Source organism: Falco biarmicus, chromosome 13 (assembly GCF_023638135.1).
Source record: "Falco biarmicus isolate bFalBia1 chromosome 13, bFalBia1.pri, whole genome shotgun sequence".
Classification (NCBI taxonomy): Eukaryota; Metazoa; Chordata; class Aves; order Falconiformes; family Falconidae; genus Falco; species Falco biarmicus.
This window is the reverse complement of record NC_079300.1, coordinates 12,982,536-12,998,914: the sequence shown is the minus strand read 5'-3', so window position 1 is coordinate 12,998,914 and position 16,379 is coordinate 12,982,536. Positions and strand designations below refer to the sequence as shown.

At 42.2% G+C, this 16,379-nt stretch overlaps 1 protein-coding gene across 9 annotated transcripts in view; it reads right to left on the bottom strand.

The window, feature by feature from the left end:
- Positions 1–395: 395 nt before the first annotated feature.
- LPP (LIM domain containing preferred translocation partner in lipoma) overlaps positions 396–16,379 on the bottom strand; it is a 356,533-nt gene continuing 340,549 nt past the window's right edge. For all 9 annotated transcript variants that reach the window (XM_056358001.1, XM_056358000.1, XM_056357999.1 and 6 more), the window contains one exon: positions 396–15,571. In XM_056358001.1, the coding sequence (XP_056213976.1) occupies positions 15,443–15,571 (129 nt within the window). In that variant the 3' untranslated portion in view covers positions 396–15,442. The remainder of the gene's footprint in view (positions 15,572–16,379) is intronic.

The window sequence follows — 16,379 nt, the reverse complement described above, 5'->3', positions numbered from 1 at the left end:
CTGGGCTCTGCTGCCACCTGGTCACAACTCAAGATTTGAGAATACCTGTGGGTCACCTCTGCATATAACCCACCTCTGAAGATTACCTCATGGTTTAGGAACGGAGCGCACTCTACTGCAAAGGCATGTGTTTTTAAGAACAGTGCAACATTCCTCAAGAGATGGCCAGTACAAACAGGGGTAGCCTCTCTCGTGACATGTTTCTAGCATCCTTGGCTCACCCAACAGTGAAAGAGGCATTTGAATTAAGTATGTTGAGGAGCCGCACAATGAAATTTTGAACCCAGGAGAGAGAGCAAGAGCTGGAGGATATGGGGCATAATTGCAGTGGAGGTTGGGAGAAAGTAAATACCATTCAACTTGAAAAAATAATTTCACACGCTAGCAAACAAAAATGAAATTTATAAGGAGTTTATTGGATTGGTAAAATGTAATAAAAAAGCATTTGTGATACTTCTGCAAAGAAAAAAGGCATCTGGCGATTTTGCATATTTATTTTCCCTTACAAAACATTAGAAAAGCATAACTGATAAAAAGGATAACAACTGAAAGAGCAGAGCAAAGAGGAAAATACATCTCAATATAATTGGATAATGCATAATAAAAATACAGAAAACACATGCTTAAAACAGCTTTCATTCTCTTACTGTAAAAAGTCATTTTACGTGTTGAATAAAAAATATATGCCGGTTGCTCTGAAAATAGCAGTTTAGAAGAGGTAACTAGCTGAGAACAAAATATATATATCTATATATATTTATAAATATAGAAAATGTGTATATGCTGCATCTGTCCTCAGAACAAACTGGAATAAATGGTTTTCAATTCATGCACACAAGTTACCAGAGAAAAAAACTTCATATATTACCTAGCGGACCAATCCTGTAAGATGCTGATTGCATTTCCTGAGTGCTCTCAAAGCCCTGTGGAATTAGTCAATGAAGGAGACAAGTGGCCTGATGGGTTCAGTGGCAAGGGAGGCTACTCAGCAGCTCGCAGGAGGTGCACTCAGCAACTTACAGGACTCAGGAAAACTCCAATGGCAGCAGGATTGGGCCCTTCACAGACTTGGGTAGTGCTTGTGCTCAGCAAGGCGTAAAACTCTGGTACCCCCAAGCTCCGACAGATAGGAGACCAGTCCTAAAACCTCAAGTAATGTTACTTCATTAGGATCTGAGGGCATGGAGTGTGCAGCAGCAGACACCCCTCATACAGGGAATGCCTCCTTGTGCCCCTTTCTCGCCCAGATACCTAGGCGAGCGATTCACATTTAAAAGGAAGATGCTTCCCATGCCCCTGAGAGCCTGTCTGCTGGCACAGGTCAAGGAGAAGCGTGGCCAGTCACACCCCCCTCCCAACTGCAACAAAGGCAACAATGCAAAACCTTCTCTATCTCGAGGGCTAAACCAACAGTTACCATGAAGCTGAAATACCACCTCAAACCTGACCTAGTCATTCACTATGAATTACTACACATCCGATAAACATCACCACCAGTAAACGCTAGAGCAGGCAGCTCTACAGCTGGCAGGGATAGGCCAAAGCGTAGCAGCTACGTAGGACAAATACATTCCTTGGGGCAGTTCCTCCTTGCAGTCTGAAAGAGCTAAGCCAACCTCCCAGCCCTCAAGGGGTTTGCCATGGGGCATTTAGCCAAGAGGAATCCTTCCGGAATGACCCATGTGGTTCAGACCCTCTTGTGTCAGCCCACAGGTAAAGCCAGTATGAGAGACCAGGCTCTGAAACACAACAGACCTCTGCTGTTTGTTCTGAGCTGGAAATTGCTGTTACCCAAACTGCAGAATTAGTATTCCTGGCGTCTCCTTTGACTAACTGGAGGGAAGGTGCTGGAGGCTGCCCTCCAGTCTGTCTGACAGTCCAAAACACAAGCCATGGCATGGGAAACCATAGTTTCCTTAAGGAAGCTGAAGTCTCACCAAGGCAGATGCTGTCTAGTAAGATTGTGAGAAAGTCCAAGCATGACTTTGCTCTGCCCATACCTCTATCAATACTCAGTCCTCAGTCTCCAGAGGGACAGGAGAGGAGGTCACAGTGGTGCAGTACTGAGCATCAAAACATCAAACCTTTCCCTTTTCTGCATTTCCATTAAAACTTGCGTTTCCTCTCTGACCACAGCACAGACAAGTTCCCTAAAACATGATTTTGGAGATTGAAAATGAGACCACACCAGCCTTTTTAATACAGTAGCACCAAACACCCAGCTGTTAGTTCACCTTCAATTTTTCTCTTCTAACATTATATCAAAAATGAATAATGGAGGGCTTATAAGAGACAATATTAAGTGAATAATATCTCCGAATATGAGTGACTCTGGAGTTCTGATAAGATAGAGATGTTTAGGGAGATATGCCCAAGTATCTCTGTTACTGGACAGCTGCCTACAGACAAGGAGGTGTGTTAAGCAAGAAGACAAGCAGTGCTGATGGGATAAGCCACTGCTTTGCTTATCCCAGTGGAGAACAGATGCTCAAAATTAACCTCTTGCTTCTTTTCTACATTGTTCTCATAGTTCCCCAACCCCGGTCGGCACCAGAGATATTTCTCTGCTGCCCATAAATGAGCACTGCGGGTCTCTGAAAAGGCACGTAGTGAAGAAAGTGGAATACGCTTTCTGTAAAGGCAGCTCTGTTAATACCCTCCCTTCACCTTGCTGGCTGTTCTGCTTAGAAGCTTGCCAGGTGCTTAGCTACTTAGACATCATGCACATTATTTCGAAATACTACTTTTTAGGTGGATAAAGCACATAGCTAGATCAGACTCAGGCAACAAGGCAGAAAAATGTCCATTTGCCAAACTGAAACAGGTTTCCAACCCATACAGAGCTGTCAGTAAAGCACTGGCAGATGTAAAAAAGTGCCCCAGTTCTGTATTTTCAATGGGTATCATCTCAACATAGTTGAAAAGCAAACCACAACCTCCGGCTGTGCATTTCAGTGCAAACTGCTCTTATCTCATACAGCCCTGAATGAAACATTAGCACAAAGGCAGCCTAATTGGAACAGGATCTTCACCTCCCTCCCTGCAAACCCTAATCATTGCACACAATCCCATAGCTAATGGCAGAGAGAAAACACTTGTTTCTGGCAAAATACTTGCACTAGGAAGGCAGGATCGAGCCCTAAGCTGGACACAGACTCACCAACGGGGAGCAGCTCTGACTATGGAGAGGATGAGGTGGACCTTGCTTTGTTAGTAAGCCTTCCTCGCTCCCATCCTGCAGCAGTGTGGCAAGCTGGCGCAAATGTTTGCAGAGGAGGTGCTGGACTCTGGCTCTAGTTTAGAGAACACTTCAGAGGGTGGCATTTTTATCCTTGGCCACCGTGAAGGAAGACAATAAAAGCAACAAGAAACTACACTGAATAGCCATCTCCCTTTCATTTTCAAATCTGAGCACTTTCCCAAATGAAGGCATTCCTCCCATCTAGAATTCATATTTGGAAAACCTCCCTATATCAGAACTGGAAAATACTCTGATTGCATTTACTGTTTCTAAACTCTAGGTGAGCTTTCCTAGACAGAGCTCCCAACTTTGTTTCAGTTCTGTGCCCAAACCCAAATGGCTCCATATAGGGACCACGGCAAGTCTAGGACACAACAAACAAGAAGTAAAAATAATGACACCATGAAAAAGCACATCGTCCTGACTATCAGAAACGCTGAATAAGCAAAGCTTCTACGGAACAAAATTAGCATGAGATGTAGGAACAGCCATTTAAAAAAAAAAAAAAGAAAAGTCAGAGCAATTATGCCCTTTATTTTTTTGCCATGTTTATTATTTTCACCTCCCTCTTCTCAAAGATGAAATGGGGCAGGCCAGTTCTTTTTCCTATTCAAGTCGGCTTTGCTCTCTGGGCTGTCACGCTGCTGGCACAGACCTGCGGAGACAGGACTTCCCGCACTTCAGGGGAATGCTGAAGTGGGGCTATTTTTTAAACATCAAACTATTCCTGTTCACCATACACTCTGCTTCCAAAAATAAAACAAGCATCCGAGCCTTTTAAACAAGCGGACAGACCTTGTAAAGTTTTATAACAGTATTTTAAACCTGGGGTAGGAGGGATGGGAACAGGAATACATTTTCCTACTTATGGGAAATAATGAAACCAACGTTTCTGGATATGAAATTCTGGGTAAAAACAAATCAGAGGTCTGTTGCTGAGCCCGTTCTGCCAGCCTGCCCCTGTGAGAAAAAGACAGCAAGCAGGGTTTGGGTTTTGGTTTTGGTTTTTTTCCCACTGAGGAACTTAAAATGAAAGGAGGGGCAATACACAGGAAGGAAGAGGGTAGACAGGTACACGGCATGGAAATGACTTGCCTGGAGCAACCACAGAAGCAGGCAGAAAAATAGCAAATATAACCTGTCTCCTATTCCCTTAGCCCTATCCCCCAAACTGGTTTGGGAACAAACTGGGGGAAGGGGAAGAGGGAGCAGCAATTTAAAAATGGCAGATGCTCCAGTTTAAACCATATCTTCCCAAAGAGGAACCGAGGGTGGGGGCAGGGGAGATGGCTATTATTAATGTCCTTCCGTATATAGCAAAGCAGACATCCTGCATAATGGCAACACAATACATCAATAATAGCCCAAGAATAGCTTCCTACTGTTTTTTTCCCCCCCTGACAGTTAGAAACATAAAGAGAAAAATCAAGCTGCTGAGATAAATAGCTGAGTCTCCACCCCCACCTCAAATTGCCTTGGCATATTTTAAGAGATAAATGGTTCTATGAGAAATTTAAATAGCTTTCTCTTTTCTTTTTTGGCAGCTGCAGGAACTGGGTCAGGTGTAGAAATTATTAATTTCGAAGCCTGAAAAATCCATGTTTGAAACTAAGGGTTTTTTTCCTTTAAAGCATCAACTTTCTTAGAAGTTGAGTTAGAAAAAAATAAAAAATAATTGAGGTTTGGTTTTTTTAAACAGAAGTCACACCAAAAATAATTGAATAACAGACAAGCTGCAGAAAAGGGACAATTTGCATAACAGTTTAATGGACATTAAAAGTACCTGTAGTGGATTGTTAATATTTTTTTGCACAGAGTATTTGCACAATGGCTTTCATTCCTCTTGATCAAACATAGCACTGAGAGTATGCCTAGAAGATGGGGGGGGGGGGGGGGGCACCATTCTGTAGTTTTACCATAACTTTAGTGCACGTTTCCAAAGAGACAAGAGATTACTGCCAGAGTGACCGGCACCAAGCACTTTCACAAGGAGCTCATTTACTTACTGCCAGGTCTCAGGACTGACACCCCAGTGAGCTGATCTGCTTGAGGCTGCGCTTGCTGATGCTCAGAGCTGGTGAACCCGGTACTGAACCACATGTAAATCACTGCCTTCCCTCTTCCACTCAAGTTACTCTTGCTTTACACACTGATACCAGGATTTCTAGTCCAGCTTCTCTGCGTGATGCCAAAAGCCATCTCCCTCCTCATGCCCTATGTGGAAGCACCTCTTTGCAACCATAAGGCCCTGAATCTTACAGAAAAGAAAAGTCAACTCCTGTAGAAACTGCTTTGAGCAACGAAATGCTGATATATAAACTCCCTCACAGGACAGTACGCTAGTTAAGACCTGTAAAAGGTTCAAATTTCCAGTCCTACAAAGACTCCAAGATCTTGAAAGATACCCAGTTGGCATGCAGCCTGCTCCCTCTGCTGCACAGCTGGTAAAATCCCCCGTTCCTCGTGCTTTGCTCCCAAATCAGTCCCAAACCTGAGAAGAAGGAGGACTCCCTCATTTAGACTCACTGCACCTCTGCAGGGCTCACAGCTTGTGCTCTACTTCTCGTAGTGACCAATCAAAAATTTAAAAGGTGACAAAGACACAGATGTAAATAGAACTGCGGTGCCTAGAAAGTCAGAGCACAGATAGGATCAGAAGACAGACTGTAATTACAGGCCCTGCTACTTATTACATAGGCCAGTTGGGCTACCTGAGCCTTCGGTGGAAACTTCCTGTGTAAATAATAAAGGAGAAACAGAATACTTTTGCAATCACTTTTCTAGCTTTCACTGTGGGGGTCCAATCCTGCCATCCTGGATTAGCTCTAATCATAGACAATCTTTCTCTGCATAAACTGAAGGCATCTGTTCTCTAAGACTTTAAAAAAAAAAAAAAAAAAGAAAGAAAAAAAGGACAAAACCCTCACTGCAAACCTACACCATGCAATCAAGAAGGAAAGGAAATCGATCCTGAAAACCCCCACCCAGATCGTAATCTGACAATGTTTTCAAGGCATGTGGCAAAAAGGAAGAAGAAAGAAGAATGCTATGAAATATTTAAAATCCTGCTTCTGTCAGGAATACATGAGAGAGGAAAGGTGAATTTGAAAGGGCTGCATTATTTGTAAGCCAAACCCTGAAAGCACCACCTTTTGCATAGGAGCACGAGATGCCCGTGGCCCAAGCCACAGCAGCCCTGAGAACAAGTACTATGCGCTGATTCAACAGGGACTGGCACGACAAAGTCAAGGCTGATGTGTGAGCAGGACCTGCACACCTTGGTGTGTACCACGGGATGTCAAGGGTAAGGCAAACGAGAGAGTTAACAGTACAGTAAAACAGCTGCTTGTTTGCAGCCCACAACTGATCCTCCTCATCTAAAGCTTCACTTGGATTTTCGACAGCATGGGAAAATAGGGCATCCCCAAGGGAGGACTTCTCCTAAAAGCACTTCTCTTACTGCTGAGACTCTTACCAAAGAGGGACATCCAAGCAAGGGGAAACTGTCCTGTGAGATCTGAGATGCACTGAAAGGCACTTTGCTTTGCTCCTGCACTTGGGACCTTGCCCCCTCCATTCTCAAATCCCCACGGGTGCGGAGCACCTTTGCAGAAACAGCTCAGCCAGGCCTGACCACTGGGCTCATCCCAACCGGCACCACGAGAAGCAGGCACAGAAAGAGCCTGGACGTGCCCAGCTGTCGTAAGGAGGGGAGCAATCAAGCAGACACTCAGGAGTTACAGTGTCAGCTGCACCTTTGCCTTGGTCACATCCACCTGCCTGTTGTACAGTTCCAGAAGAAGCCATAAAAGACTTCAGGACAAGCACTGGGCATACAAACGGGATCAAAATGGTCCTGAAATGCTGAAACAAAAGACACTTTGGAGCAAAACTGGCACAGCCACAATCCCCACAACACTTGCATAAGATGCAAAGAGTCCCTACAACATATTTATCAAAAGCCATTTTATGCAGATTTTTCCTTCTGAATATTTAAAACATGGTGAATATTAAACTTCAGAGATTCTTAATACGTTCCAAAGCCCCACAGACCTTTGAAACGCTAGCTCATCAATATGCAACATCTAATCTTGTAAAAAAAAGGGGGGGGGGGGGGGAGAAATCTATTCATCCTTTGCACATAGAGGTTACAGCAAGAATCCCAAGGAAAAAAAAAAACCACAACAAAAGACCAAAAAACTTCCAGCATCTTATGCAATACATTAAATTTACTCTAGTTTGGAAAGTTTCACTTTCTGCAAGTGAGAAAGTGCCTGTATGTGCATTGCTGCTGGAAGCTTCTTCTCAAGTGTGAGGCTGAAACTGTGTAGCTGGATTACAGTAAGCAGTTTATTAAAAAAACCAAGGCTTGTGGCTTTGCATCCTGTTCCAGTCCAATGTAGTCTCAGGATCCCCTCTCCAAAGGCCAGCAGACAGAGCGCCACCTAAAAATCCATTCTAGTCCAAAATGCTGTGGTTGAAATGGCTTTGCTTGTTTATAAAGTTTAGTGTTTCGTATCACTTGCATCTGACCTTCAGCAGAAAGAAAAGCTCAGTTAAATTGTGCAAATATGTACCAAATGGGAGCAAGGGAAAGCAGCCAAAAATGCTGCATGAGCTTTTGCAGGGCTGCAGCCTTTCAGGAGCACCAGTGAGATGAACTGGATGAGAGGCCAAATTGATTTAGGCTCCAGGCAGGAGCTTAAAACACCATGACATCCAAATTCACAAAGAAAATGTTCTATTACTGCAACCCCAAATTTCCTGCACATGAAAACACTGTTTTCTTTCATCTTTAGGAGATGCTCGTTCTGTAATCTGACATTTAAAAAATGAACAAACAAACAGGAGTCAGCTGACAAAGGATTCTTGCTGGTGAATGGAAGTAGGTCACTCTCAGTATTTTGCCTTTACAGTCCGGCTTAATATTAGTGTTGTACAGAAAACAGTAACAAAACTGCACTGGAGACAGAGAAAGACTCTAATTTTGTCTTTTCTATGAAAATTAGCATCAGCATTCTGCATTAATGTGCAATGCCTCCCCAGTACCCAATATCTGGTTAATTAAAAAAACCCTAACCACAAAGCAAACCACACACTAAATTAAAGAACAACAAAAACTCTTACTGGTCAGCCTGCATTTAAAGACATCTAAGTATGAATAATCGGGCAGAGAGGAATTTTCCTGAAGGAACATAAAAGAAAATGAAAGCTCCCCATACAAGACCAAATAAAATCTTCTGTCTCTCATGAATGCAAATTCTGGCTGCCCTTTTACACAAACATATTAAAGAAATAAAACTGGAGGAAAAAATAAAAGAGGAAAAACTAATAAATTCATTTTTGGAGAAAAAAAATATTTAAACTATCCTTCAAACAAATTTCTTCATGATAAATCCCTGCAATCATGTGGTTCTAAATTACATGGTTAAATATGACTGAAAAAGTAAGGCACAATTTCATAATCATTTTAAAAGCAATAATTATAATAATTTTCTTTGATACCCATGTGGCAGGCCACTGATACTATGGATGCACAAAACTACTTGATTAAAGATCTGGAAAAGTTTTTCCAAATACTAGCTAAGACTCACAATACCTCTGTGAAATAAGTAACATAACATCTTCACTGCAAAGATGAGTGCACGTTGAGCAAATGGAAAAAGCGGGTAAGAGAGCTGCTTGCAGACAAAGGGAGGCAGAGGCAAAAAAAATTTAGAGACACTCCAAGTGTTATGTTCCTGGTGAGGGTATCTAACCCCTGGCAATGTAAAGGTAACACCACCACCTGGGGCTTCTGTTTCCTTCCTCATTTTCCAAAAGATCTAGGTATGACGAGAAATGTGGACAAACAGCAAAAATTAAAAAAAGAAAGTTTGAACTGAATGCTCTTGATACTAGTGATCAACCCCACTGCTTCCACACGTAACACGAAGCCAAAGAGACCAGGAACACGTAGCCAGGAATAAAGCCCAGTGGGGTATAAGCAGCAGTGCTCAATATTGCAGCCTGTATTTCTGCTTAGCTCTGGCCCCAAAACCACCTTACAAGTGAGTGCATATGCCAGAGAGGTCTGCAAGTGTTTGAGCTTAGTTTTTTCAGATCCCAGCAGAGAATTTCCAGGCTGAAATGAGAACTGCTCCTCAATGTCCACCAGGAAACCTACAAAGGTTACCGTTTTTCTCTTAGATTTTCAGATGCTGCACAAATGTTATAATTTCACAAGTTTAAAGACTACGTTCTCTCATATTCTAAATGCCAGTCGGGCAACTGAATGTTGCAAATTCAAACTTGAAATGCTGAGGAAGCCAGGTAGTATTTCTAGAAACGTGTAAGGAGAAATACCATTCCCAAGCCCAGAAGGGTACGTGGAGATGAAGTTCAATTCGTATCTCTTGAGCTTCACACAGTTGCCATAACATGCTTATATTCTCCAGTAATTTCGGGGGGGGGGGGGGGGGGGGGGGGGGGGGGGGCAGGGGCACCAAAGAAGAAAATTGCAATTGCCACAGAAAAAGACCCTGGCACTCCCCATAGCCAGCCACTCCACGGCTTTAAGACGGGAAAGAAAAACGAACCCAACAGAAATAACACTACTATTTTAACAAGAGTCACATTATTTGGATTGTTCTAACAAAGGAAACAGTGACTTCAAAATTAGCAAAACCAGTTAAAAATAGGGAAAAAAATATCTTGTGAAAAGTTTCAAAGCTTTTTTTTTTATTTCACCAGGTCCAATATTGAACCGTTTCCCAAGAACACATCTGCTTGTTTTTAAATAGAAGTTTTATCCAAAGAAGGTTTCAAAATCATCACAGAAACTTTTAATTTACCAGCAGAAGAAACCCAAGAACTACAAAAAACTGAGAAAGACGACATGGGTTTTTGAGAAATGAAAATATTAGTTAACAATTCTGAAATTTATTTAGATAAAAATTCAATATGGTTTTAATTATAATAGCAAAAAAATACCCAAACCTGTTGTGGATAACATTGCAAAAAGAGAGAATTTCTCAGGCTCTTTTGACATCACATAATTTAGTGTGAAAATTGTGAACAGCTCTCACTGGCAATAGTGTTCTCATAGCTCTCTCTTAGTTTGTGCTTTACTAACCTCTAGATAGTACTATGTAGTTCCTGCTGTCTTTGGCAACAAACCCTCAATTACCATCACTAATGTTTTCTTGTGGGAAAACACAGTGAGGTTCTTCAGCACATCCTTCTCTGATAGCCCTGACGTGCAGCACTGACATCTATATAAGGTGTAGTCGACTCTGAACAAATAGCAAACCAACATGATGAACCAACTGCAGGAACCATAGAAAAGTTAAACCCTCAAATCTTTCCTGAGCCATTCAGCTGAAGGACCAGGTGTCTAACATTTATCTGATGCTGAAGGAGGGCAAAGACACAGCATTTCCCGCAAGGACCTTCTCTTGGGTCCTGTTACTCCTTGTCTGTTGGACTTTCTCAAAGAAATCAGCATTTATCAAACCTAAGCTAGGCTTGGCTGACCACAGACAGGCAGCAGCTGTAACAGGTCGCTGTAACAGGTCCAAAGAGATTTCAGTATGATTTGTTGCATATTCTCTTCAACAACCACCACTTCTCTAAAAGACACTTTTTTCTTACTCTTCTCAGGCACATTTTGCTGATAGGCAGAAAGTCAACTTAAGGCCTGTGTCTCGTAAAAATCTTGCTCCTGCCGTCAGGATAAACACTATTATGTAGAGTTCACTACGATAAACCTTTTGGTACTCCCACACCTCTATGATTAAATCATTACCCAAGTGTTTCATAGCCATGATAAAAACCTCAGAATTAAAATATTAAAAAAACAAAACCAAAATTAAAGGTGCTTTATCTGATAGGCTAAGGCAATGGTGTTGCTTTCTGTTTTGAAAAACAACGCTCAAGCAATGATTAAAAGAAGTGACAATAAAACCACCACTTTCACAAAGTAGTAGTGTTAGCCTTGGGGATATGCTTAAGGATTGGGCTGTAACCGAGGCAATCCAATCTTCTGGAGAAAGTTTAAGCAGACAGTTTAAAGCCATGGTTCAAAGATACAGTAAATCTGGCCGTAGGGCTGCTTGTGACATATGGAAAGTGCCACAGCCACCCGACACGAAGCACTGATCTTGTATTAACCCATCCTCCTGTTGTCCAACTGTTCCATGGGGTGAGCCAGCAGGTGCCCTCCCTGCAGATGGCATGAGGGTGACACAGGAGCCATTTCATGCGTTCTGCGTAATTTGACAGAAATTTAACTGTGCTCACATCCTACCCAGATCAAACCTGTGTGACTAGGTGATACAGAATCACTCTGGTATTAATGACTGTAGACCCACAGCTTATGCCACACCATGCAATGGCTTTAAGCCTCTGCTTAAACAAACCCCAGGGGCTTAAATTTTGCTAAATTAGAAACTGATCCTGGGCCCTGCCTGGCCACACCAATCATGGGATCAGGGCCTACTTGCCAATAAATGCTAGAGAAAGCCAAAGCAGCATAAGCAAAACCTTCAGACTTGAACAGAAACGTCTATGTGATCTTCCAATTCTTTCCGAAAGGAACAAGTTTGGACATACCACAGCTACAGATGACGCGATTTTTATCACAGCTAAGAAGTCCACCTTAAGAAAAGCAAGGTCTCTTTGGCAAAAGGACTCCTTCTTTGGAACAGCTAAAACTGGATATATTATAAATACGTGATAAATATTGTGATGAAGCAATATCCCAGTGGTTCTTAATTGCAGTGCAATTCAGGTAAGTCCACCAGCATTTCCTAATTAAATCCTGAAGCATCAGAGGGGAGATTTCCATACACATGTGGGTGATGAGAGCCTCTGTGATATACATATATTTATGCGATATCTTCCAAATATATTTATAGCAATTATAGAAGCCAAAACCACATGCATTAAAGAAAATAAAGAAGAGTGTTTTGGATGCTCACTCCTTCCAACAGGCAGATGGCTTTGGTGTTTCAGGGGTGAACACAAACGCACGATAGTACCTTTACCCAGATGTGTCAGGTCTAGAAATCAGCCACAGTACCTCAAATATCAACACCGCTCAATCTTTGTCAAACATCTTCCATCCACAGAGGATTTAATGCTTGAAAAGTTTGGCTATCACCTCCCTGCATGCCAGCCCAACTCACCACAGCACCCTAAGAACACAGAGGATTCAGATCTAGATCTCCTGGCTGGCCCTTAGTTTTGAAATGGGCTGGAATCCCAAACCTACATACCAGCAAACTTTTCTGGAAAGAGAAGACAGAATTCCCAAAATCAGTAGTTTGGGCCAATCTGCAATCAGTTTAATTCCCATAACATCCCTGGGAAGTTGGGAAGAAGCCCTCTCGTGCAGAGGGCAGAAGATGAGAAGCCATATGACTTGCTCCAAGACCAGCCAACGGCAGGGCCATAAAAAGCCCAAAGGCTCTGCACTTTGGTCCTCCTTAGCCTGGGCCATGTTCAGCAGAAAGCACAATAGCTCGTTTCCATCCACTACCCCAGTGTTATTCAAGAGAGTCTCATCAGCCACTTGATTTAACACTAACAAGAAGAAGGATGATCAGAGGTACACTTGCTGCCTGATGAATGGCCTATTGTGCACCTGAGTCCGTCACATCCTCTCCTGTGCTTGCAGAGACGTAAAATCCTCCCCAGGGATACCATGGTGTTAGCAATCCCAGCTCTGACCTCCCATGTTTATGTAGGGTTAGTTCAAACTGCATTTGCTCAATAGTTGTGAGGTTTTTAGACTGCTGGTGGTGGAGCAGACTGCATGTGAAGAAGCAAGCTCAGAAGTGCCTTACATGCCATGGTTCAGGGAGCAGGAGCCCAGATGGAACCTGGCAGGACTCGTGGTGTATAAAAAATATGTTTACGTCTGAGGCAGTAAAATTCTTGAAGGCCAGAGTAGAAATCAAGTTTAAAAAGGCAAACTGCTTCAGCGCAGTCACTATAGTGGAGAACGATTTCTTTTGCTTAATGATGCCACCCTTCTACAAAGAAGGATTCATTCTGAGCTGTGAATTTTGGGAAACTTCCCTGACACAGGTGGAGTTTGCCAACATATAAACCATGTAAAGAACAGAGGTTTCAGACTGGTATTCCTGTATTTGAATTTACTGTATACAGCTAAAGCTATTAAATTTCACAGCGCTCTTCCATAAAGGTTAGGGCTAAACAGAAAGGAAATGCACCATTTGCAGGAGCTACAGTGAGTATCTCAGTTTGTCCTCTTAGTTTCCTATTGGTCTAGCTCGTCTAAATTTTCTTTTCAGCATTAGTGGATATAATTACATCAGGCTTCTGTTATAGAGAGTAAAGATGAAATCACCATATTCTTACTGTTTTTCAGTGGGCGCATGAAAAAAATTCTTGTAACTTACTCTAGAAAAGTGCCAGTTTGTCACTTATATGGTCAATCAGCCTGCAACTGTTTCAGTTCTGCTTTTTAATTTGTTAAATGCAAAGAAAGGTATTTTCTTTGATTACATCTGCAAATAAGATATTAATGTCAATTCAGTGATATGAAAATTACTCCCTCGCTATGTAATTTGCACCTTAGTTATTACGGGTTTCATGAACAAGAATATTATAGCTGCTCAGTGCTGTGGATTTCTAATTTTGTTTTTTAATTAACCAAACCAAAAAAACCCAAAACCCCACCAACATGAGAAAAAACCTCATTATCTGTGCCCAGCTTTTATTTACCTTGGCATACATATTAATTCTGGACCAAAGATAAAAATGCTGCTACTGGCCCAGCACTCTTCTGCAATGACATTTCACCAGAGAGAAGTTATAAGTGGCTGGGATGAAAAGGAAAGAGTTTAAAAAAAAAAAAAGCTTACTTTTTGGAATGGCATAGAGAAGGGTTTAATGCCTTCTTTAGCTTTCTTAAGATAAAAACTGAACAACAGCTGTATTTATGAGGATCCTTTTTGCTGTTGTTGAAAGAAATTCCTTCTTTTTTTTTTTTTTTAAATGAGAACTCCAGATCATGAGTGTTACCATCAAAGAAATGTATATCCCAAGGCCTAATTCAGTCCCTGTTACAGTTGAAGGAAAATCCTCCCATTGCAATAAACAGGAGATGGAACAAGACTCTATTGCTTAAACGTCTACCCAGAAACCAACACTGCCAGCGGTCCCACTAGAATGGGGTGTGTGAGAGAGTGGCATAAGATTTGTTTGAGCATTAGTTTACACTGCAGTTCTATGTACTGGCTTGTTTGTTTTTTTTTTTCTTTTTAACCACTGGGATTTTAAAAATGTGTTTCCAGCCTCACATCTGTGAAAGACCTTCTTAATGGACACGATTGGCTTATACCTCTGGTGAACCAAAAGCACAGTCTGTGTGTGTGTAGTGTGTGTGTGTAGTGTATAGTGTGTGCAAGCTCACACCTTTCTGTGATTGCTCATACACTGTGAATTGGAAGCATCACTATTGAATAAATTTATGCAATAGCAAAATATAATTTCATAAGAGAAAGAAAAAACCCTACTGAACTGGAAGGGAATGGAGACAAGTAAGGGCCTAAGAAAAAAGATGTAGATAACAAATCTGTGTCCCAAGGATACAAGGTCACACCTACGCTCTTAGGTGCAGTACAGTTGAAGTTGCACTGTTTGTGTTGTGATGAGAAGAGTGCTGAGTCTGCTCTCACAGCTTCTAGGGCAGTGGAGCTAATTCTGCTGGTCATCCAGAAGCTATTAAAGTCAAAGGGAAGCTCCCCATGACTTCAATGAGAGCTAGTCAGGTTCTCAAAATAACTTGGGAGAAAGAACTAGCTCAGCCATTTTTCACTTTCTATCTTCATGTACTTCTCGAGAGACAGGAATCAAATACAGAAATTTTGTTAGGACCACATTCAGACCTCCTTGTACAGGCAGATAACTTAGGTGCTGTGACTACTTATCTCCATCAGCTGCAGAGACAGCAGATGCTCTGACCCACTCACTGTCCTCCGGAAAATTAGGTGCCTGTCATGGGCAGTCTGAATGTGGCCTTTTGAACTGCCCTCTTGTTCCAAGGCCTTCCAGTTTTAATTTTTTTTTTTTTTTTTTTAAACGAAACAAAACAAAACACAACAGAGATTCAGACCCTAGGCTGGAAAGAAATCATGCAAAGCTTGTGCAATATCCCCCAATGGACATCCTGGGGAGGGTCACAGTTGATACTCAGAGATCAGTGCTGGCCTTGGCAGTCAGAGCCTGGATCCGAGCAGAGTTGCAGGTCTTGCAAAGGATGTGCCCATCCAGAGGGTAACAGCCCTGATTGTCCCCTTCAGACAGGAGGCCACCACAGTCCTAGGAAATAAGCAAACAGAAAAAGCAAAGGAAAGAAAAAAGAAGATTAAGTGAAGAATCTATTAGTCAAAGAAACTCTCCTCACTCTCCACCTTGTAACAGGATCCAGCCTGAGTCAGCGTAAAGCGTGAAGCTGAGGTACGTGATGTCTTTCACGATTAAGCCATTTCCTGATAAGAGACAATGCTGCAGAGAAGATGGGTTCCCAAGCTCTCTGCTGAATTTAATCCAATTGAAAATAAAAGGAGATTATTCCCTTCACATTTCTGAGGAAGGAAAGGTCTTTAGCATTGGAGAAAACATCAAACTTGAGCACATATTTCTTAATGCAAAAAAGGATAGAAAAGCCTCACTGGAAAGGAAGTTTGGTACCAACATCTGACTACAGTAATCTCCTTTGGAAGAGTTAATGCTACAAAGCTGTAGCATCCATTCCAGGGGCAGCAGCTAAGCAAACTCCCTGTCTGTCTCCCCTTACCAGAATTGTCACCTGTGTTTGTACTACAATTGGCCCAAAAGATTGTGGCTGAAAGGAGGATGTCACTGAGACAGGCACATGGAAACCCCACTTCTGCTCGAGACACCTAGAATAGCTGCTGGGAAAGCTGGGAAATATCCCTCACTACGTGATCAGGCAATCATTTGGCCCAGGACTGCTGATGGAGCTGTGGTGACGGGATTACGGCTTACTTAGAGGCCACACCTCTTCATGATAAATTTGTGTTTGTAAATAGACCTGGCAAGTAAGTGGTGGAAAGAGGAATCACTGTTGTTCCTTTTGAGATAGCTGAGGCACATGGAGATCAAG